The 24,263-nt window shown below is 40.2% G+C and overlaps 1 protein-coding gene across 1 annotated transcript in view; it reads left to right on the forward strand.

The window, feature by feature from the left end:
* Nucleotides 1–24,263, forward strand: part of EMB2771 (E3 ubiquitin ligase) — a 497,708-nt gene that overhangs the window by 104,197 nt on the left and 369,248 nt on the right. Inside the window, exons 5-6 of the mRNA XM_089384149.1 lie at nucleotides 8,301–8,406; nucleotides 8,653–8,816. Coding sequence (XP_089240275.1) covers nucleotides 8,301–8,406; nucleotides 8,653–8,816 — 270 coding nt within the window. The remainder of the gene's footprint in view (nucleotides 1–8,300; nucleotides 8,407–8,652; nucleotides 8,817–24,263) is intronic.

The following is a 24,263-nucleotide window of genomic DNA, read 5'->3' on the forward strand; positions in this document are numbered from 1 at the left end:
AGGCTACCTAAAGAAAGGTGTGGATGTCATCTACAACTGATACTCATGTGGAAGGATGGAAGATCCTGAAGGATACATGAAGTGGAAAGGGTAGTTGTATGAGGAAAAAGTCGGATATGGCTAATGGACCACTCTCCATTGAAAGAAATGATGACATGGATGACATGGTTTGAGAGGGAAAGTGATGGATGGCCGATGCCCTACAAAGAAGTCCCAAAAGATAAAGGCTCCATAATATTAAAATGAAATTCATGACATCGAATGGAGGAGCGCTACAAGCAGCTGAAGGTCCCATGATCTCCACCAATGAAGAAAGAGCTGCTGCTAGAAAAAGGTCCCTAGTTAAGAGGGAGCCTGGAAGCAAGTTTCTGATAAGGAGAAACTTGGGAAACAAGTCCTGGATTGAGAGGGAGCTTGGGAACATTCCTTTTATAGGAATAGGTACATTCCTACATGGGAATGGGTATATCCTCCCTAGTTGAGAGGGAGAGATAGACACATTATTCTTGTCATCACTTGTGAAGAAATAATAGAGAATTGGGTAAGCATCTGGCATCTGATACTCCTTGAGGATGTGGTAGGGCATCCAAGATAAGAGTAGTTGTGGAGGACCGATATTCTTTGAGGACTGAGAATCCAAGATAAGAATAATCCCGGAAGGACATACCCTGTGAACACCCGGGTGGGATATGCTCCTTGAGAGACAATGATGAAGGTATCTATAAATCACTAGTCTCGCCAGCATTGTGCTCTAATCTTATGAAGAGATAGAGCTGTTAGTCAAGGCCTTGCAATGTGACAATGTTGGATGATATGATGCCTATACAGATGGGTTACCAATCCGACTCTTCTTATGAGAATTTTTCAGATTGAGAATGTCCATGTACCTTGTATGGAGTATGAATACCTCCCTAGTGAAGAGGGAGCATTGAAATATGTAACTAGGTTTAGTCTTCGTAATGACATATGTAATCATGATTTTACAGTGTTCCACGGGGACGCGTCCCCCAGGGTGGGGTGCACGCACCCCGCGCACCCCACGCACCCCACGCACCCAGGACGGGGAGACTCTCGGGGTGCGTTTCCCCACGTCCCCCTTTTGGGGAGACTCGGGGAGACGCAAGGGGGTGCGTTTCCCCAGTGTGGGAGACTCGACTCCCCGAAAGGGGTACTTCTGGGCGTCCCCCCCAAAAATGGGGTTCTTCTGGGCGTCCCCCCGAAAATGGGGTTCTTCTGGGCGTCCCCCTTCATTTTTGTCTAATTACCCTTTATAAACGAAAAAAAAATTAAAAAAAAATGAAAATTAATTTATTAAAAAAACATAAAAAATAAAAATAAACTAAATTAATAATTACAAATAAAAAATTACATTAATATTGAAAAGTTAGGGTTAAAACTTAATTCAAGTTTTTAGTTTTCACTTGCCGCCATTCATGAATCATTATGCTCTTACGGTTTACCCCTCAACGCATTTTTTTTCTTCCATTTTCTCTTCAAACCTTCAGCGCATCCTCCCAGTCCACGCAGTCCAGGCAGCGGCTTGCTGTTAGGTTCTTGCTCCAGGCAGGCGGCAGGCAGCAAGGTATCACTATTAAGTTTTAACAGCAGTGGCAGCGACATCCTCCCACGCAACGTATTAACACTGAACAGAGGCATTCCTCCCACGCAACGACATGCAGCAACGTATGGTGGGAGGCTGGGAGCATTGTTGTTCGAGGACGTTCGGAGGAATTCCCATATAAACTTCCGTGACAACAGCGGCAGGCACTGGGCAGCATCCTCCCACGCAGCGTATCAAGTTTCAAGTTCAACAGCAGTGGCATCAAGCGGCAGCGTATCAAGATTCTGATTCAAAGATTCAGCAAATTTGCAGTGGCATCCTCCCACCCAGGCGGCAGGCAGCAGCGTATTCAAACAAGAAAACTCGTTTCTGAGGTGATTTTGTGAAGTAATTTTGTGGATTTTTTGCTGTCTCTGAGGTGGTTTCGTTGGGCTTCTCAGCCTTCACTAATCGGGCCATGTATTATTTAATGTTATTATTAATTATTAAATTGTTTTAACTTGTGCCAAACCCTCCACGCAGGCAGCATTGCTGTAACTGTAAGCCTGCATCGTCCTCCACCCAGCCGGCGTCTTTGCTGTAACTGTAAGCCTGTACAGTGTAAAGTGTAACGCTATTCCAAAGTCCAAACTTCCACGCAACTGCTCCAGACTGTACACAGTGAGTTTGACTGCAATTTTTTTTAATTTTTTTTTTCATGTTTCACTGTTAAAGTTTTTAAGTTTTTTCATTTACATGGCATTAAAAATTAAAAAAACTCAGAACTGTAAATTCAATTGTTTGTCAAATTCACTGTTAATTTTTTTTTTTTTTTTTTTTAACCTCAGAACTGTAAAATTTAAATTGTTTATTAAATTCACCGTTTAAATTTTTTTTTTTTAAAGCAAACCCTTCTTGCAGGGCATTAAATAATACAAAATCTACAAAATAAACTATTTTCAAAATGAGTGACAGCGACCAAAGTGGCAGTGACAGTCAAACTGAAAATGAATATGATTCTCAAACGGAAACAAGGAGTCCTCTTCAAACTGAAACGCAACCAACAAGGAATGAAACCCATTTCAGTAGTACAACTAGTGCTAATGTCATTTCAACGACTCCAACGGCAACCCCATCAAAGTCATTGGCAGAATATGCAAAGGGGACATTCAATCCAAGCAAACCTCTTTTGCTATATGCTACCAAAATCACTGGCCCTTCAACCCAACCAAAACCGAGAAGCACAAGAGGTGGGACACGCCATTGGAAATGCAACATTTGTGCCCATTCTTGGGCTGGGAGTTATAGTCGTCTCAGGATGCATCTTTTGGGTGTAGGTGGCAAAGGGGTTAGCATATGTTCACATTTAACACTGCTGCAAAAATCAAAGCTCTTGAGAATGCAAATGGCAGCAGATGCAAAGGGCATGTTCTCAAGCAAAAATGTCATGGCCCAGCCTCAAGAAAATTCTAATGAAGCCACAAGCTCAAGAAGAAAATCAAAGAAAGATATACCTCCACCATCTCATATTGGGACTAAGGGTTCCCACTCTTGTGCAGTGGGACCATCTCTTGCAGGATGTACAGTAAGTTGAACCGTGATGATACAGATGATTCCATTGGCAAATTTCTTTTTGCCAATCGAATTCCTTTCCATGTTAGTCGTTCTCCTTACTACAAGGAGATGGTCAAGGCAATTGCAACAACAGGACCCTCATACGTGCCCCGAGGTGAACATAAGTTGAGGACAGTGATATTAGAAAGGCAAGTGGCCAATATTAATGTGCAAAAGGAAACTTTGAAGCAAACATGGGTGAGGGAAGGTTGTTCTATTGTTATGGATGGGTGGACAGACATTGCCAAACGTCCACTCATCAACATCATAGTCACTTGCCGAGAGGGGCCTTTCTTTCTTAGAGCTATTGATTGTTCTGGAAAGCGCAAAGATGCAGCTTTCCAATTTGAGCTTCTTCGTGATGCTATAGAGGAGGTTGGCTCTACAAATGTTGTACAGGTTGTGACAGATGCAGCGACAGTGTGTAGATCAACAGGATTAATGATTCAGAGTAAATACAGACATATTTTCTGGACCCCTTGTTGTGTGCATGCACTCAATAATGCATTGAAAGACATTGGCAAAATTGAGTGGGTATCTAACTTGGTGACAGCTGCAAGAAATGTGCAAATGTTTATTTGCAATCACCACACCTCCTTAGCCATGTACAGGTCTCATGCGAGGAAGGAATTCCTCAAGCCTACTGATACCAGATATGCTAGTTATTTTCTTTTATTAGAGAGGATGTTGGAGGTGCAGTCAGCATTGCAGGCCATGGTTGTGACTCCAGATTGGAATAGATGGGCAGAATCCAAGACAGAGGAAGGGAAGAAAATCAGGATTCAGATATTGGATAATGATTGGTGGACAGATTGTGGTTATTTGGTGTCACTTTTACGTCCTGTAGTTGAGGTCATTCGCTACACTGACACAGATTCTCCTAGTCTTGGAGAAATCTATGAGACTTTTGATAGTATGTTGGATCAAGTAAGGGTGGCCATTCGTGAGAAAGATCCTTCCTTAGAGTTCTATACGACTCATATTCGACCCATTATTCAGCGTAGGTGGGATCGAATGAATACACCTTTGCACATGGCGGCATATGCACTCAACCCAAAATGGTATGTGGCAAGAAGTGGTAGAATTCTTCCCATTGAAGATCCAGAGGTCAAAAAGGGATTTCGAGTAGCCATTACAAAGATGTATAGTTCAGAAGAAGGGAGATCCATTAGGAGACAGTGGATGCAATTTGCAAGTCTCAGTGGTCCCTTCAACAAGCCGGATGCAAGGGAAGATCGCAATGATTTAGGCCAGACTGACCCCATTGGTTGGTGGACCATGCATGGGGATGAGGCTCCAGAGATCCAACATCTTGCTATTCGCTTATTGTCTCAGATTGCTAGTTCCTCTGCAGCAGAGAGGAATTGGTCCACATATAGCTTCATCCACTCTATCAAGAGGAATAGACTTTCCTCTAGGAGAGCAGAGAAGCTAGTTGCAGTGCATAGTTCTCTACGTCTTGCACATAGGAAGACACCAGAGTATCGGAGGGGACCAGCAACACGATGGGATGTGGATCCAGAGGATAGTGCATAGATAGATGATGAGGATGGACCAGATGAGTTGCAGCATGGTTTGGTTGGAGTTCCATTGGTTACTCAAGAGAGTGACTCTGACTCAGATAACGACATTCCCATTAATGTTCCTGATGACTTCATGCAACAGATGGATGTAGAGGACCAATCATTGAGATTGAGTCCTTGAAGTTGATTTTATTTTCAGTGTTCATTTTGATTTTCCATTTTTACTTTTAAGTTTTAACTTTTAACATTTGAGTTGTGACACTAGATATTGATGACCGACTCTTCACTCTGAACTATTTTTGAGTTTGAAACTTTGAGTTATATAAATTGAAAATTTGAATTTAGTGTTCAATTTAGAATCTAGAAGACTAGAATGATGAATGATGAATTCAAAATTTTCAATTTAATTTTTAGCTCAATGATTCAATATAACAGTAAATTATAGAATGATGATTGATGAATGATGAATGATATGGATCAATGTACATTGTATTTGAATATTTCATATTGAATTTTATTATTGAATCTTGATGAATTAGCATTATTGAACAATGAATATGAACATGAAAATTTCAAAATTATATACATATATATAATATATATAATTAAAAATTATATTATATATACCTCGACGTCTCCCCGTCTCCCCTAAATTTCCCTAAAATTTCAGGGTTCTCCCACACGTCCCCTTTGTGCGTCTCCCCGCACCCGCGTCTCCCTCCCAGAGACTTGGTGGAACATTGTGATTTTATGTATTTGATGTAATGAGAAAAATAAATTTATTATTGTTAATCTTGAGGCATGGGTTTCATGCTCAAGGAAAATTATTTTTATAGGTCAAGCTCCCATTGTGAGCTCTTAGGGCTTGTCAATTGAGTCTACAAGTCATTAAGATCATTGTCATGTATAAAAGACCCATTTGGGCATGTTACATATTGTAAAAAGATTTATGTAAGTCAAAGTCAAGTCAAAGAACTCTCCAAAGACCATGTCATAATTCAAAAGAACAAGTCGGCCTTCTCAAGCATCAAGTCAACCTAAAAGCATGGAAGAAGAGTCTATATATAGGAGGACTCAACCTCACTTAAGGAGGCATTCATTCATCATCAAAGAGTTCGATTTAAGTAAGAAGAAGTGACTGAAATAGGGCAGCGAAGGAAGGGATAATCTCAAGCAAAAGAAATTGAAGGTTTGCATCTGTTTTAGGGCTTGAATCTGTCACATGTGCAAAGGAGGATTAGGGCATCCAACTATTGCAGAAAGCTTGAATTGCAGACATTTAGGAAGCCGAATCAAGACAAGAAATACATCTATCTTTCATGCGGAGATCACAAGAAGACTAACTCTAGTCAAGCGAAGGAGGAAAAGATTGAAATTACCCCAAGTCTGCCACATGTGTGAAGAATACAGTCCATTGCAGGAGGCTGAGAGTTGAAGTCAAGGAGGCTGAGAATTTCAAACTAGTGTTGCTTTAGCGAAGGCTAAAGTTGAAGAAGAGATTGCAGTTGAATCAATAAAGGATTAACTTTGCCTTGAGGCAAGTTGACTTGGTCTTGGAGAAGTTCTTGGTCAAGGGTATAGGTCTTGGAATTTGTCAATTGAAGATTCTATAAGAAGGAGAATTCTGTGGGTTTTCCTCTAAAAATTGGAGAGGTTTTGGCCCTGGCTGATCGCCTATATCTTGTGTCCTTTGTCTAATTGTTCTTTATGTTTTGGTAGCTGTTTGATGAAAATGAACACTAATAATAATGAAGTATAAGAAGAAGCTAATCAAGTAAAGTAAAAATATATCACAAGCATTTATCATTGAAAGAGAAATCTCCTACACTTGCTGCCACTAGATTTCTCAACAAGGGAGAGGCTTCCTCCCATATTAAGTTTGGGGTGAATCTCCACATTAGGATCCTTTGTTGAAATTGTAATGACTGTTGGTCTTCATAATGTAATGCAAAACAATCATTGATGTATTTCTTATATTCATTATTATATCTATTTGTGGTCAAAGCAAGTTCTTCATGCTTATAGAGTCAAAGAGAGTGGAAAAGAATTTATTACGAGTCAAAGAAAAATGTACTTGAGTCATGTCCCATTTGGACATTTGAGAGAAAAATGAATTTCAATTTTTTGTTTGAGTTGAAGTCGACGCAGTCCTCCGAGAGCCACCTATTCGACCCTCCTGGGCAGGTATATATAAGAGGCAGTTCAACTCATTTGAAAGATCATCCAATTACAAACACAAGAAGTATATCTGAACCATGCAAAGGGAGGACAAGAAGCAGAAGTCAAGAGAGAGAGAAATGAAGTCCAAGCAGAAGTCAAGAGAGAGAGAAATGAAGTCCAAGCAGAAGTCAAGAGAGAGAGAAATGAAGTCCAAGAAGAGATAATTTTGCTTGACCGTATTTCAGACTTGAAGGATGAATTCTTTTTGTGCTATTGCAGGCCCGAATTTTCAGGGGCCAAAATTTCAGGAGTTGATCAGATTTGGGACAGGTTGACCATCATTGACTTTGACATTGGAGGTGACTTGGAGTAGGGTTTGACTTGACATTTTGATGGCAATTTTGGTCTTGGTCTTGAATATCTCATTTTGATCTGATTATATAAGAGAAGGATTGTTGGGTTTTCCCCCTTGTGGGGTTTTGCCCTTGCTTGGAGCCTAATTTTTGTTTCTTTTGTCTCTTTGCTTTTCTTGAAAGACTGAACATTTGTATAATTGCTTGATGAAGAGCACTTAAGAAGTAATAGCAAAGACATTAAACTTCCACAAGTAATTATCAAGACAGAGAAATCAAGCCTAACCTCACTACACCTGATTTCTCAACATCCTTAGGATTGACATCACATTTTTGTGATGGCCTTGAGGGATATTCATTTTCCTTTAAGAGCCAAGGCAACGGTTTAATTATTTTTAATGTAAAAAAGTCATATCAGTTGGTATGGGAAGTTCTTGCCTAAATTCAGAATTGCCCAAGAACTGTCTGAGAAACATTTCCCAATGTTATTTTCTGGAAATGTGAGATGTTTCTGGGGTGTTTCCCAGGTGCCCCCATGTCTAATGCATTTCCAGAGGCAAAAGAGACCTCTGTGGCTTTACATATGATTATCCAAAATGTTGACTTTGGAACGAGTTAGATCTCTATAGAGATAGGGAGTTGCCTATAGTAGTATCCCTCGTGGATTCCTAGAACATGAGTTACAATTGGAGGTTTATGATAGTTGATTTGATGGGGAAATCGTGGAGATGGTGAAGTCATTTCGTTTCACACATTATGTCCCTTCGAGTACGCAGACACGCATGCGTGTTTGTGGGATTTGGGTGCCATTTGTATGCAACTTATTGTAAAATAAGTTAGAGGTTATCCCCACATTGTCACTCTTACTGGTAACATTGATAAATATGCAAATGCTAGGATAAGGTAAGATATTTCAGAGGATTTTTATTTCTACACACTTGTACTAAAATCATTATATCGCCTCATTTGCTTGATCATTTCAGCTATGCCAGTTTAATGGCATTTGAGTTTGAGTTAGCAGTTGAAATTTTAATTGTTTTTAATGAATTATTCAGTTGTCCACTTTTACAGCATAACTTACTTCCAATTTCTTGTGATATGTTTGTCCAGGTTTTATTAGTTGACGAGAGAGGGAAAGCATCTGCAATGAATGATCCAGAGGAACAGATACTGTGGACGAGTGAAACTGTTCCCTACATTGTATCTTATCACAGGGGTAATATTGGCTTTTGCTTTTCAATCAAATACCTCCTGCTTGGTGGTCTGTAATTTATGGTCCTGGAATTTGGTTGCTATTAGGCCATTGTAGAAACATTATTCGTGGCTATGATCGTTTTATTTGAAACCCTTCTGCATCAAAATTCAAACTTAGAATATTTTATCATTTAATTAGTAATTAGATATGGCTTTCATTTGTAGTCTATGGCCAACTGATATTAATTTGGGATTCATTTTGTAACAGGGAATATGCGGCATTCTGTATGGTACCTGAAGATGTCTAGCTCCAAGGTAGAAACGATGTCTGTTGTTTCCATCCAAAGTCAAGTTTATGCAGAGGAGCAAACCAATGTTTTGAGCTTACATAGGATCTGGCAAGATAAATGTGTTCAGCCAATTGCTAATCAGGTACAATATATATTTTGCCAATTCAAAGGACCTTCTAGAGGTTGGATAAATATTAGGTTGACTGATTCGTTGGTAAACTTGTTTGAAATTTATTTATTTTCTTTTGTATTTTAATGCAGTTAAACTTAATGTCGGCATTTATATGTGGATTTTTTTTTAATTTTCCTTTTGAAATTCATGAAACTTGTCTGATAGAACTTCTGATTAGTATTAGCAGGGAATCTTTCCTCTCATGGAACATGAGAATTTTGTTTGTAAATGAAGTTGAAACAGACTCTGGGAAGGAGTTTTAAAACATGACTTAAATTATAGAAGATATTTTACTGGCAAAGTTCCTAGCAAGATATGGTTGATGTGTATATGAAAATGTAACGGACAAAGACTAGAAGTTTTTAGCCATGAGTTGATTAGATCCATAATTTATTGGAAGGCAAATGGAAAGAGACTTATGTAGTCAATACTTCTTTTTTTTCAAAAGGTGCTAGTACCAAGATAGGATGAAATTAATGTGGAAGCTCCAGGGGACATACTAAGGTTGGTTAGCTATATATTTTCGAATGATGATTATGTTTTTAAATATTTGAAAGTTTGAAACAATGTTGGAAACATCGTATTGGTGAATATGTTGCAGAGGGTCTGGAAAGCAAGCTATGGGCAACTTCAGGGAAAATATTGGTAAATATGGACAAACTTAAAATACAAAAATATTCATTTTTTTTGAATTTTTTAAACATGCAAAGTAACCATAACATTAAATACATACATTGCCACAAATATGGAAAGAAAAATGATATATATGATGTATAAGATTTATAAGATGTCTAGTGATGCATTGCACATCAATACTGAATCATGTCCGGAGTCCCAACTCTCGAGCCTTAAAATATCATCAAAAGAATCCAATAAATGTATTTCATCATCATTAATCATCTACAATGAAATCAAAGAAATAAACTATTGATTCCCTCTACCCTTTTATGGGCAAAAATGATGGGGACTCCATGACAGGCCATCTCATACTCCCCACCCTCCATGCAATGATGGTGTCAATCCCATCCGATAATATGGTTTCCAGTTAGGTGTTTTCTCAAGCTGCTTTACCTATAACTAAGGATTGTAGTAGAGGTAGACCATGTCATTAAGGTGCTGGAATTTTGACTTGTATGAGAGTCATAAATAACAATATATAAATTAAAGGTTGATGGTGTATAAACTGTCATTTATAATGAATTTAAAATTAAAATTGATTTTTTTTAACATATTGCGCTTGTTGATGTATATTTTTTCAAACACACTCTAGTTGCGCTCACAATTTGAAGAGTTACATGTTTGAATAAGCACTCAAATGGCAAGTTTTTGTAAACTAGGTATTCTTTTGCAATATCTTGCCCACCAAGTATCTACAAGTCACAATGAATAAGAGAAGCATAAGAAAATAAATTGAAATTTGAAACAAAATGAAGCTTCCTTGGCATTTGAGTCTTCCTATCTTGAATAGCCATGTCAAAACCAAATGTTCTAGCCGCCATGTTAGATGTTTCTATCTCATTAGAAATTGTTAAATTATGGTATGTTCTATGCTTAGAGCAGTTTACTTATTTTTCTTCTTATTAGCCACAGATTAGTAATCACATATACATTAAGTAAAGTGTAGATAGAACATTAAATGATCAACAGAAAACAAGCCAAGACAAGAGACACAAGATGTGGCGGCTAGCCATGGACAAACTCCAATGCGAGGAAACCCTTTGATCAAATCTTCTTTTATCTTCAATAGTTTAGCAGAGAGAAATAGTACAAAATCTGAATTCTGTAATTTTATATCAGCGGCAGCAAACCCTAGATCAGCAAAGTCAAATTTGATCAAACTAGCTGAAATTGACCTCTAAAATGCTTGGTCAATTCCCGGTCAACATGTCCTTGAACAGCGTGAAAAAACAACCCTTGAACAACCCCAAAAGTACAGTCAATTTGCAGATTTCTGAAGTCAACTGCAGCCCTAAACTAGGGTAGCGAATGCCGGTCAAACCAGAGGTTAGATCACCTTGGTTTTCGTGCCAAAAATTGCGGCTTGCCTAACAGAGGCAACCACACCCAATCCGCACTTCTGGAAGGTCAACGCTGGTCAAAGAGATGACCTGTTGCCCTAGTGTCCTTCTTTCTGCGTCTTCCTTGCCCTAGAACGTCTTCCTTTCAGCCACACGTGTGTGAGAGAGAGAGGCTCCTTTTATGCGTACGAGAGAGAGAGAGAGAGAGAAGATGAGTGAATTGAATTGTTCAAATGAGGAGAATGCTCCTTGTATTTATATGCAAACGTTGAGGTTGAATAGACGTGATTATTGGGCTTCTGAGCCTACATAAGTTTGCTGGCCGACCTTGACAATTTGTCCATAATCAAAATAAATTCATATCTCCATAAATACTTATCGGAATCGGATGATCTTTACATCAGTCCTACATCTCTCGATGAGAGGAATCTAGGAAAAATATCAGAAGCCATAAATAAGGTGATCCACATGGAATTTGGCCCTAGTTGCCAATTTTAACACTCCCTCTCAACTAGGGAGAACTTCATTTGCAATCCGTCAAACTGTCGCTGCTATCCATCCATCAAATGCACTGTCCTGTACAGCTTGACCCCACTCTGCTCTGCTCTGCTCGAACTATGAAGAAAAAGGAATGATCGAGGATGTATCATACCATCCTCCACTGACCCGAAGTCAGTGTCAGAGTGTGAACCACTCTCACTGATCCCAGAACAATGGAGGTCATCCTAGCATAGGGAGTACGGTAGATACAACGATGCATCGATCAATAGTACTACTATGGTCCCTATCCTCATTTCCCTGCTCATTGATCAGATGAGAGGTACTTCCCATGAGTCCCAGACTGCATGGGTAGGATGCCTCGACAGGAGAACTAATCATCCTGTCCACAGGAGAACGAATCATCCTGTCTAGTGGATGCCATGGAGAACTAATCATCTTGGCCTATAGGGGAACTAATCATCCTGTTCCACAATCGCCACAGAGAACGAATCATCCTGGCCCACAGGAGAACTAATCATCCTATTCCCCAGTCACCACGGGGTGTCACAGGGGAAGCTTGAACCTTTACCCTGTACATAGTGCACCACCAGGGGATGGTGAGTTGCCCTGTGGTCACATGTCACTCCAAGAAGTACCCCGCGCCCCCTTGGAGCTCCCAGAGCTCAATACATCATACTCGACCCTCATAAGAGGGTCTCTGAATGACACCAAGTTGTTCTCGGAAAGTCAGGAATTTGACCTTTCCTAGGGGCTTTGTCAAAATGTCGGCGACCTGTTCATCTGTACCGATATGTTGAAGCCTTATTGCTCCTCGATGCACCATATCTCGAATATAGTGGTACCTGATATCGATATGCTTGGTGCGATCATGAAATATGGGATTCTCTGATAAAAGGGTCCCGCTCTGGTTGTTACACAGAATCACGGTGGTATCCAATGTAAATCCAAACAGCTCACTGAAGAGCTTTCGCAACCAGAGTGCCTCACAAGAGGCCATGCTAGCAGCGATGTACTCTGCCTCGGTGGTGCTCAAAGCCACCAACTTCTGCTTCCTGCTCATCCAGGATATCGAGACAGATCCCAAAGAGAAACAACACTTGGAAGTGCTCTTTCGGTCCACCACATTGCTTGCCCAATCAACATCAGTATATCCAAGTAGTCTCACATCTTCGGTAGTGTATCTCAACCCATGAATGATTATGCCACGAAGATATCTCAACAGATTCTTGGCACCAATCCAATGTGAGTGGTGAGGCTCAACCATATGTTGACTGCAAAGCATATATCTGGATGGGAGTTCACCAAGAACATTAATGCTCCGACGAGTGGACGGTACTCGGTAGCATTTCGTAAAACAGGTCAGCAGCACTACCGCTTAACTTCTTGAAGTCAAGCTCCATCGGGGTAGTTACGGGCTTGCAGTCCACCATGCCGAATCTCTCCAATATCTTCACCACATATTTTCCTTGAGATAGGAAAATCTTCCCTGGTTTCTGCCAGACTTCTAGTCCTAGGAAATAGTGCATGAGTCCTAGGTCTTTCATCTCGAACTCAGAAGCCAGCTTCCTCTTACATTCGTGAATGAGAGGGTCTGCACCTGTTAGAAAGAGGTCGTCAACATATAGCACCAATATGAGAGGCTTGCCATCTATAACCTTAAAGTAAAGGTTAGGGTCGGCTTCACTTCTAGTGAATCCCAGCTTCATCAAGTAGCTATCGATCCTCTCATACCATGCTTAGAGTGCTTGCTTTAGCCCATATAGGGGCTTCTTCAACCTGCACACATGAGATTCTCGATCATAAATCTCAAGTCCTTCGGGTTGCTCCACATAGACCTCCTCTTTGATCGAACCATGTAAGAATGCAGTCTTGACATCCATCTGATATAGGTTCCATCCTTGCGAAGCAGCAAGGGCTATGATCGAGCGGATGGTGATATATTGGGCAATAGGTGCAAATATCTCGTCATAGTCTATACCTTCCTTCTGGGAGAAGCCATGAGCGACAAAATGAGCCTTATACTTTTCCGCATTTCCATCAACTGCATGCTTTATCTTGTAAAGCCATTTTGAAGTGACAACTGCTTTGTCCTGGGGTTTGGGGACCACATCCCAAACATCGTTTTTCATAATGGACTCATATTCCTCGGTCATAGCATCCTTCCATACTTGATGCTTGACGACATCTGTGAATGACAAAGGCTCATTTTGGATGATCGTGCTCATGATGGTTAGGTATCCGTGATACCTGTTCGTTCGGCTTCTTACTTTCATGGAAGGTTCCTCAGGGTGCAATGTGTCCTTCAGGATCATCAAGTGTCCCCCTTAGCCATGAAGGTCTCTTCCTAGAAGAGGAAGGCTCTTGCGGAGGAGGATCAATAGGATCCATAGGTTCTTCCACATCGGGCATCATCACAACTTCCTTTTCCTTCGGTTCCCCGATGTCAGCTTCTTTAGATCCCCTTAAAGTAGGAGGATTATCTACCTTGCTAAGAGCCATATCTTCGTCGAAGGTGACATCATGACTAATCTCGACTTCCCTTTGACCAACTACATAGATTCTATAGCCCTTAGTATTTTCGCTATAGCCCACGAAGATTCCTTTCTTTCTAGATGCACCCAATTTATTCCTTTTTTCTTTAGGCACATGAAAATATACAAGACTTCCAAAAATTCTAAAATGAGATACGTCAGGTTTCTTATTGGTGAACATTTCTTTGGGAGTCTTGGAACCCAATGCTTGATGAGGGCATCGGTTTTGTACATATACAACAATATTTGCAGTTTCGACCCATAGAAACTTTGGAAGTCTTTGATCATGGAGCATAGCACGGACAACTTCCACAATTGTTCGATTCTTCCTTTCCGCCACACCATTCTGCTCATGAGTATATGGTGTAGTAGTCTCCCTCTTAATGCTAGCCTCTTTGCAAAAGTCATGAAACTCATTGGATTCATATTCAGTCCCATTATCAGTCCTTAAGATCTTGATCTTCTTTTCGGTTTGATTCTCGATCAAGGCTTTGAAGTGCCGAAACTAGGAGAACACTTCATCCTTCTTTTTCAAGAACTATATCCAAGTCTTGCGAGAATAATCATCTGTAAAAGTGAGGTAATATAAATATCCTCCCAAGGAGTTCACAGACATCATACCGGATATGTCTGAGTGAACCAACTGTAATATATCGAAGGTCTTGCTTTGGCTTGAGGGGAATGGTCCCCTTTTGAGCTTTCCTTCGGCACATCCTAGACATACACCTTCTTGCTCTAATTTGAACTCAGGCATCTCGGTCACCATTTTTCTTACATCGGGTAGAGCTTTGTAATGAAGGTGAGCAAACCTCCGATGCTATAGTTCGGATTGAAGAGATGTGTCACAAGACATGACACCTAGCGGACTTCCTCTGACCTGATATAATGAATCAACTCGAAACCCAAGAGTAAAAGCATCTTCAAAGTTCTTTTTCCATACACGTACCTTGCCATCGTTGAAGGCCACCTTGTAGCCTTTGTCTTCTATTGCCGAAATGGACACCAGGTTCTTTTTGAGATCAGGTACATATAATACATCTTGTAAGTGGATGGTATTACCCTGATTCAATTGAAGAGTGACATTTCCTATGCCTTTCACGGGATATTTTGAATTATCTTCAAGAACAATTTCTAGGCTGTTTTCCTTCTCTATCAGATTATAGAGAGCTTCTTTGTAACCAGTGAAGTGCCTTGAGGCACCACTATCAATAAGCCAATTTCCCAGCGAGTCCAGGGGAGCAGTAGTAGATAGAGCTGCTGGTAGATAATATTCATCTTGCTTATTGTTAACAGTGTTAGTTTCATATCTGGAATTTCTTTCCTTCTTGAATGGTTGTCCTCTTCCTTGATTTCCGACACTTCTTTTACCTCTGCCATTTGACCTGCCATTCCTTTGATTGCCTTGAGAGGGATTTTGATCATCGTCCCGGTTTGAGTCCCTTTTATCAGGGCACTCCTTTGCATAGTGACCCGTTTTATTGCAATTGTAACATCGTCCTTTTCTTCCACTCTTTGGTCCAACCTTTCCTTTGAATTTAGCCTCGGAATTGTTTCTTCGTTTAGTATGAGAAGAAAAGGCAGAGGGATGACCTTTAAGTATGGGCATTTCTTGCTCTTCCATCCTCGTTTCTTCTTGAATGCATCTGGCCATTAATTCCTCAAATCCAGGAATTACGTTATTGTTGAGAATAGTAGTCCTGAATATATACCATTTGGATGGCAGTCCTCCAAGAGTTGTGAGTGTCATTTCCCTGTCAAGAATTACTTCCCCAATAGATAGGATATCGTTTTTGATCTTGGTGATCCTTAAGAAATATGCTTGCAGACTCTCATCTTTGCCCTTCTTAATTTCCTTTAGCTTATTTCTAAGAAAGAAGACTTGATTTGCATCATTAACTTTAAATAAACCCACAAGTCTATCGTAGATTTCCTTGGAGGTGTTCAGCTCGGAAACATAGGCCACCAAGCGCTCGTCGATATAGTCCCGCATGATCTTCCTTGCTTTGACTTCTCCCTTGGTCGATTTGTTCCTAGCAGCAGCGGATGCATTTGATGGAGGCTCAACAATCCCCCCTCTCACATGGTCCAAAACTTCCTGCTCTTCTAATGTTAGATCGAGAGACATCTTCCATTCGTGATAGTCAGACTTCTCACGGAGTTTGTCTTCAGCAGGGAAGTGTGTTGAGGACCCCATGATTTCTTTAAGATAGCCTTGCCAACCTTCTCTTCGGTGATTGCTCTTGCTTAGGCTTTGTCTTCACCTCAGCTCTGATACCATGTTAAGTTATGGTATGTTCTATGCTTAGAGCAATTTACTTATTTTTCTTCTTATTAGCCATAGATTAGTAATCACATATACATTAAGTAAAGTGCAGATAGAACATAAAATGATCAACAGAAAACAAGCCAAGACAAGAGACACAGGATGTGGGGCTAGCCAGGGACAAACCCCAATGCGGGGAAACCCTTTGATCAAATCTTCTTTTATTTTCAATAGTTCAGCAGAGAGAAATAGTACAAGATCTAAATTTTGTAATTTTATATCAGCAGCAGCAAACCCTAGAACAACAAAGTCAAACTTGGTCAAACTAGCTGAAATTGACCTCTAAAATGCTTGGTCAATTTACGGTCAACTTGTCCTTGAACAGCCTGAAGAAACAGCCCTTGAACAACCCCAAAAGTACAATCAATTTGCAAATTTTTGAAGTCAATTGCAACCCTAAACTAGGGCAGTCAACACTGGTCAAACCAGAGGTCAGATCACCTCGGTTTTTGTGCCAAAAATTGCGGCCTGCCTAGGAGAGGCAACCACACCCAATCCGCACTTCTAGAAGGTCAATGCTTGGTCAACGTTGGTCAAAGAGATGACCTGCTGCCCTAGCATCCTTCTTTCTGCGTCTTCCTTGCCCTAGGACGTCTTCTTTTCAGCCACACGTGTGAGAGAGAGAGAGGCTCCTTTTATGTGTAGGAGAGAGAGAGAGAAGATGAATGAATTGAATTGTTCAAATGAGGAGAATGCTCCTTGTATTTATATGCAAATGTTGAGGTTGAATAGACGTGACTGTTGGGCTTCAGAGCCTACATAAGTTTGCTGGCCGACCTTGACAATTTGTCCATAATCAAAATAAATTCATATCTCCATAAATACTTATTGGAATCAAATGATCTTTAGATCAATCCTACACCTCTTGATGAGAGGAATCTAGGAAAAATATCAGAAGCCATAAATAAGGTGATCCACATGGAGTTTGGCCCTAGTTGCCAATTTTAATAGAAATTTCACCATGTTCTTTTTGAAATTTGGCATCTCAGTAAGAAATTCCCTCCATTGGATTGCCTTCCTCATCCAGAGAAGCCCCTACTAGCCCTTGGAAGAATTTAATTTGGTCAAGGAATTTAATTTTTTTCGATGAGAAACCCACATGTGCATAAAAGTACAGGTCGGCCTAAAGGACAAATTGGGTGTCCTCCACTACATTTAAATAGACATCATGTCACATCACTTTGGAGCATCATCACACACATCTCTCTTCTCTTGGTTGGTTCGTAGTCATACTACATCTGACATTGTAGTCTGTTCTCACATGTGCAAAGGGAAGGAGGAGCTTTCTGTTTAGGGTGTTTACTTTCTGATTTGACAACGTTGGCTAGCCTTGATCACACTTTGACTTGGGTTCATTTGACTTCGTTTTATTGTTGTTTTGGAAGGCCGAAGTTTTCTGGGCAGTTTGACCAAGGTTGATGAAGCATAAAAACTGATAGCTTGTAAACATTCAAAACCTTTCCTCAATTCTTTCTTTGTGGATGCAATGTAGCTCTCATTGTTCCCTGTCATCAAAAGATCATCTACATATACCACAAGATATACAACTGTTTTGCCAACTTTCTTGACAAACAAAGTTGCATCATCAAGATTATAATGTTTGAAATTGAGTTTCATAAGATGCTCAGTTAATTTTTCATACCAGGCTTGCGGTGCTTATTTGAGGCCATACAAGGATTTCACAAGTTTGCATACTTTATATTCATGTCCTTTCACAGCAAATCCTTCACGCTGGGATATAAAAACATTCTCTTTTAGATCTCCATTCAAGAAAACAATTTTTACATCCATTTGATGGACTTTCCAACCGTTCTGAGCTGCTAGGGCAAAGAGTGTCCGGATGGTAGCCCATTTTGCTGGGGGGGAAAGTCTCCTCATAATCGACCCCTTCCTTTTGTGCAAAACCTTTTGCCACAAACCTGGCTTTGTGCTTGTCGAGTGAGCCATCAACTTTATACTTGTTCTTGTAGACCCACTTGCAACGAATTGGTTTGGTTCCCAATGGAAGATCAACCAGCGTCCAAGTGCCATTCTTTATCAAGGCATCATACTCCTTTTGCATCGCTTCATTCCATTCATCATGAGAAGTGGCTTCTTTGAAGGAAGTTGGTTCAAAATCTGTAGACAAATTCAATTCACAATCATAAGAAACGTCCATATCAACAGGTGAATCAGAGTCATCTACATCACCTCCATTTTTCTGGGTTGAATTTTTTGTTCCTGTCTTTCCAAACTCATCAGGATGAATACTTTCAAGTGTCTTTATCAGCCACTTTGGGGGACCTTTCTGAGATGGTCCAGGCTGCTCGGTTGATTGAGTTGGGACTGAATCAAGATTGAGTCTCCCAATTCTGTTAATCACATCAATCAAAGTATCATCAGTGGTTGGAGTTTCATGCGGGGGAGAGAGTGCTTCAGAGGAAGATTGCACAGGTTGATCCAATATAGGAATCCCCCCTTCAAGATGTGGAATCTAATTATCAAATTCTTGAAATGATTTTGCATTTGCGAATCTATCCAAGCGATCAAGTTGCCGTTCAACAACATTGTCAGCTTTCGATGATTCAAGAAAGATTGCATCTAGTTCTCTAGATACAACAAACGTTTTATTGACTTCATCATAGAAACGATATGTTTTGGAGGTGTTTGAATACCCCAAGAAGATACACTTACGACTCCTTGCACCAAGTTTGTTTCTATGTACCTTTGGTATCAAGGCATAACAAGTGGAACCAAAGACCCTGAGATGCTTTACTGAAAGAATGTGCCCATACCACATTTCATAAGGAGTCTTGTTTCTAATAGCATTAGATGGACATCTATTCTTTACATATACAACACATAGAACTGCATCAACCCAAAACATCAATTTTAAATTCTTGAAAAACATCATGGAGCGCACCATATTTAAGATTGTCTTATTCATTATTTTAGCTACTCCGTTCTATTGTGGGGATTATAAGGCACAATTGTTTGATGTTTGATCCCATGTTGGCGAAGATAGTTTTCAAATTCATTTGAAGTGTATTCTTTTCCATTATCAGTGCGAATAGTGCCAATATGAGATTGTGCATCATTTTCAATCCATGTATGAATGTTCTTGAATGTTTGAAAAGCATCAGATTTGTTCTTCAATAAATAAACCCAAATCTGAATGAATCTGAATGAATGAGTTCAAGTTTTCTATGTGCTCTAGAATGTGAATCATGAAAAGACTGTTTGCTATGCTTTCCTAGAATGCAAGCATCACATTGCTTAAGTTTCCTTGGAATTGTAGGCAAACCAGTAACACCATTTTTCTTCAACAAGCGGAGGCTGTCATAGTTCAAGTGTCCAAATCTAGCATGCCATAATAAAATTGATGGAAATGAACCTTCATCATAATGAGAATTGTATGAGAAATTTTGTGCATGAGCAGAGGTAGCTTGCAGCTTGAGAAGCCTTTCTTCTTCTATTCCCGTCATGACAAGTGAGTGATCTAATGCTTTTCTCACCTCAACTTTGCCATCAAACATATGAATGGAGTGTCCTTGCTGGCAGATGTGGACCAAGGACAACAATTTTCTCCTCAGCTATGGGAGATATAAAACATCATGCAGAAGAAAGTCTGGAAGACCAGGCAATTTAAGCCTGATTGTGCCAAGCCCAGATGGCTTGAGTTTTGATTTGTCTGCAAAGTATACTGCTCCATCAACATTGTCAGTAAATTCTTCAAAAAAATCTCTTCTAAAGGTCATGTGGCAAGTTGCTCCTGAATCAAGCAACCAATCATTTTTCCAAGAAGCATGTGAAGCATTAAATAAGTCTTCACTTACTCCAATATTATAGCGTGCCACAACATAGCGAGCAAATTCAGGTGATTTACCTTTCTCTTTGTCATTAGTTTTACCTTTGGGTTGGTTTCTTTCCTGCTCAATTCTGTCCCAAGGCAACTTGCATGTGGATGCATCATGTGATCCATCTCTATTGCAACGTATGCAATGCAAATCTGACTTTTCTCCTTGAGAGTGTCTGCCCCCCCTGCCTTTGAAATTTCTTCTTCTTCTTCCTCTTTGAGCACCTCTTCCTCTGGAAGAATCTTGAGCAAGATTCTTCTCTCTATGTGCAAGACACACAGCCTCTTCAAAAGACTAAGGAGCTGTCTTCTTCCCAAAAGCTTTCTCTCTTTCAGCGAATTTTTTCACAAGGGAGTCAAATGTAATTTCTTTGAGGTTTTCATTTGCTTGTAATGACTCAAGATAATTTGAGTAATTGGGATAAAGTGCCTTGACAAAAGCTATTAGAGGAATGTCCAGTTCAACATTAATGACTTTGATATCATGCATAATAGATTTTACTTCTGATGCAAGAGCAAGAGGATCATCATTTTGTAATTCAAGGTTGAACAATTTAATCATGAGTTGAACAACTTCAAGTGCAGAGTGTGAGTCATAGAGTTCCTTCAGTTTTTGTAAGGCTTCGAAAGCATTTGAAAATGGTGAAATATGGCGACTCATCTCTTCATTTACTGATGCTGCAGTCAAGGCATAAGCCTTGCTATTCTTATTTTCCCAAATGGCGAATTCCTTGTCTGAGGTATGCTGTTTTGGTTCTTTGTCTCCGTCTCCAACACACACTCCTTTCCACAGCTCATTAAAAATGAGAGTGTGTTTGATTTTCCACGACCATTATCGATAGTTCTCCTTGCCGGTGAGAACCACTCCCACAATAGATATCAATGATTGTATTTTAAAAGTATGTGTATTGTAAAAAAAATATACTTCTGCTGCCAATATGTTGTAAGAAATAGCACTTCCAGTGGTAATTTTGTAAAAAAAATTACAATTCTGATATAAATATGTATCAGAGGTTTTATATAAGGGAGGGAGTATATAGGGGAGGGAGGGTTATATAGGGGAGGGGTTATATGGGGAGGGTTTATATGAGTTCGGGCCCCACGATTATGGAGAAGTGGAGAGAGTGTGACTCAAAGCATGGCATTACGCCACGGAGGGTGTGGTGCAACGGGAAGCCACAACAACATTAATATTCATCGGGAGTCGAACTGCTGGGAGGCACAGAGGGTGGTAATCAGGAGTCGAACCGCGAGGAGGCACAGTGAGTGGTAACCAGGAGTTGAACCACGGGGAGGCACAGTGAGTGGTAACCGGGAGTCGAGGCAGTGAGTGGTAAGGCGCTATGGGAGGAGGCTGGTATGGCGTATTATGAATAGAGATAGCAGTGGTATGGGAAATGTTACAAATAACAACAACGTTACAAATAACAACTGTGGAATATGGACCAATGTTGTTAAAAGCGCGAGCGGGATTAAATCGGCGCCGGGAATAAAGCGGAAAAAATCGGCAAAAGCGGGAAAAAAGCGTTTGGCACAAAAATATTCATTTTTTTTTTCATTTTTTTTCAATTTTTTTAATATCTAAACCATCTACAACATAAAATAAATACATTGACACATAAATATGATAAAAAAACTAATATATAAGATGTTTAATATCATTTCTAGCGCTAAAATCACACATAACATTGAATCATGTCCTGAATAGTAAGTCCTGAGTCCCAACTCAGCCTCAAAATATCAACAAAAAATATGATAATGTATCTCATCATGTCATATACAATAAAATGAAAGTCTAATCCTATTGATTTCCTCTACCCCTCTTGCGAGAAAATGGCACAACTTTCTCTTTCCCTCTAGATGTAGAAGCTGGTGCCTGTGCTGGTGGAAATGGCAGTGGAGTCTGACGTGCTCTAGAAGCTGAAGAACTAGTAGTAGCAGCTACAGGAGGCTGAGGTAGACGGAGACCACGTCCTCTACTGGTGGTAGTGGTAGCCCGGGTAGGCGGTGTCACCTCCTCCTCCTGCTCCTCCTCCTCCACCTGCTCCTCCTCCTGCTCCTGCTCCTACTCCTCCTCCTCCTCCTCCTCCCCCTCATCCTGCACTAACCAATCATCAGTGGGATCCATGAGAGGCCTCTCGGTCTCAACCCTCCATTCAGCAGTGGTGTCAATCCCATCCAATGAGATGGCTTCCATATCAGGTGTCCTCTCTAGTTGCCTCACCCACAATCGAAGATTGTAGTAGACATAGACCATGTCATTAAGTCTATGGGACTCCAACCTGTACAAAGTTCATGAAATAATAATTAATAATTAATATTATAAAAAAAATATTGTTTAAAACTTTAATGAATTCAAAAATTTATTTGGAAATTTGCAATATTTTAAATGTTTAAGTGTTAACCTATTGCGCTTCTTGTTGTGTATTTTTTCAAATACACTCCAATTGCGCTCACATCCTGAGGAGCTGCATGTTTGGCTGAGGATGCGTACGACAAGCTTTTGCAAAAGGGGTACTCTGCCACCATACATCTTCCACCATGCGTCTACAACAAAATTACAAATAAATTTTAAATAAACATAAGAAAAAAATGGAATTTGAAGAGACAATGAAATTTGAAACAAAGTTACAAAGTACAAACTAAAAAATACCTGGCATTTTAATCGTCCTATCAGTGACAACCATCTCAAAGCCAAATGTGCCACCTGACATCTTATATGTCTCAATTTGTCTAGAGATCTCTATACGTTGTTCTGGAGATCTCACCATCTTCTGGACACAGGTTAATAATCCTTCCACGACCTCAGCATCAAAATCAAACCCACATGCATAAGAAAATGCAGGGTTCAGTAAAAGCCCAGCAACATGAATGGGACGATGGAGTGTGTTGTTCCATCGCTCATCAATCACTTCCCATAGAAGGAGTTGTTTCTGAAACCCATCATCTCCCTTATCATCATAGTAGGACCGAATGGCTTCTTTGGCCCTGTCCATGGCTTCATACAAATAGCCCATTGCAGGCTTCTCACCATCAACCAACCGAAGAACCTTTACCAAAGGTTCAGTAACGGCGCACACCTCCTGCACTCCCGCCCAGAAGTCTTCCTGGTATGAAACTAGTCTGCATACCGCCTCTCCTTCTGGTTTGCGGCTCATTGACGAAGCACGCCACTCCTCTGAAAGAAACATTCTCTTCAAATCCCACATAGAATTCAAAAGGGATTGAAGAGATATGAAACTCGTCGCAAACCGTGTAATGGCGGGGCGCACCAACTCTTTGTTGTTGGTGAATCTTCTCATCAAGCTAAGCACAGATGTATGATTATATATAAATTTTGTGATGCTTTTTGATGAGTCAACAATATCTTTGACAAAGGGAATTTTCCCTATGTCCTCTAACATCAAATCAATACAATGGGCAGCACAAGGTGTCCAAAATAAAGTAGGATGCCTGTCCATAAGCATTTTACCAGCAGCGACATAATTTGCAGCATTGTCCGTTATGACTTGGACAACATTTTCTGCACCCACCTCCAAAATAAACACATCCAGCAAATCACATAAAGTTCTTGCATCTTTGATTTGATGAGTTGCATCAATAGATTTGATAAACATAGTCCCCTTGGGACAACTAACCAAGAAGTTTATAAGGGTTCTCCCCTTTTGGTCAGTCCAACCATCTGACATAACAGTGCATCCTGTTTGTGCCCATGATGCCCTAAAATCCTCCAATCTTTGGGTGCAGTCACGCTTTTCCTCTTGAAGAATCCGACCTCTGAAATCATGATAAGAAGGGATCTTGTACCCCGGGCCAACACTGGCAATAACATCAACAGCAGGTTGGAAAAATGGATTATTCCTTACAATGCTGAAAGGAATATCACTCCAGAGGAGAAATTTTGCCATCAACCTATCAGCTTGTTCTTTTTCAGTTCTTTTTAGCATTGAACTGATAGTTGGTTGTGAACCAGGTGTGGTTCGAGGAACAAAAAATGATGATGCAGCTACCGGATTGACTGACGCTGCAGTAGAACCAGTGCCACTTGGCCCACTTCCTTCAGCTGACCTTTTTAGTTGCCTTTTGAGTTCTTCTTTGGCCTCTTTAGCGTGCTCTAATTCTCCCAATGCTCTCATGGCTCTTTGGATAAGTTCAACATTTTTATTTATACAGGGCCCCACATCATGTCCAGGGATTTGTGCAAGGTGA

Source organism: Pinus tabuliformis, chromosome Q (assembly GCF_031772625.1).
Source record: "Pinus tabuliformis cultivar Carrire ecotype Pingquan chromosome Q, CPIR1, whole genome shotgun sequence".
Lineage (NCBI taxonomy): Eukaryota > Viridiplantae > Streptophyta > Pinopsida > Pinales > Pinaceae > Pinus > Pinus tabuliformis.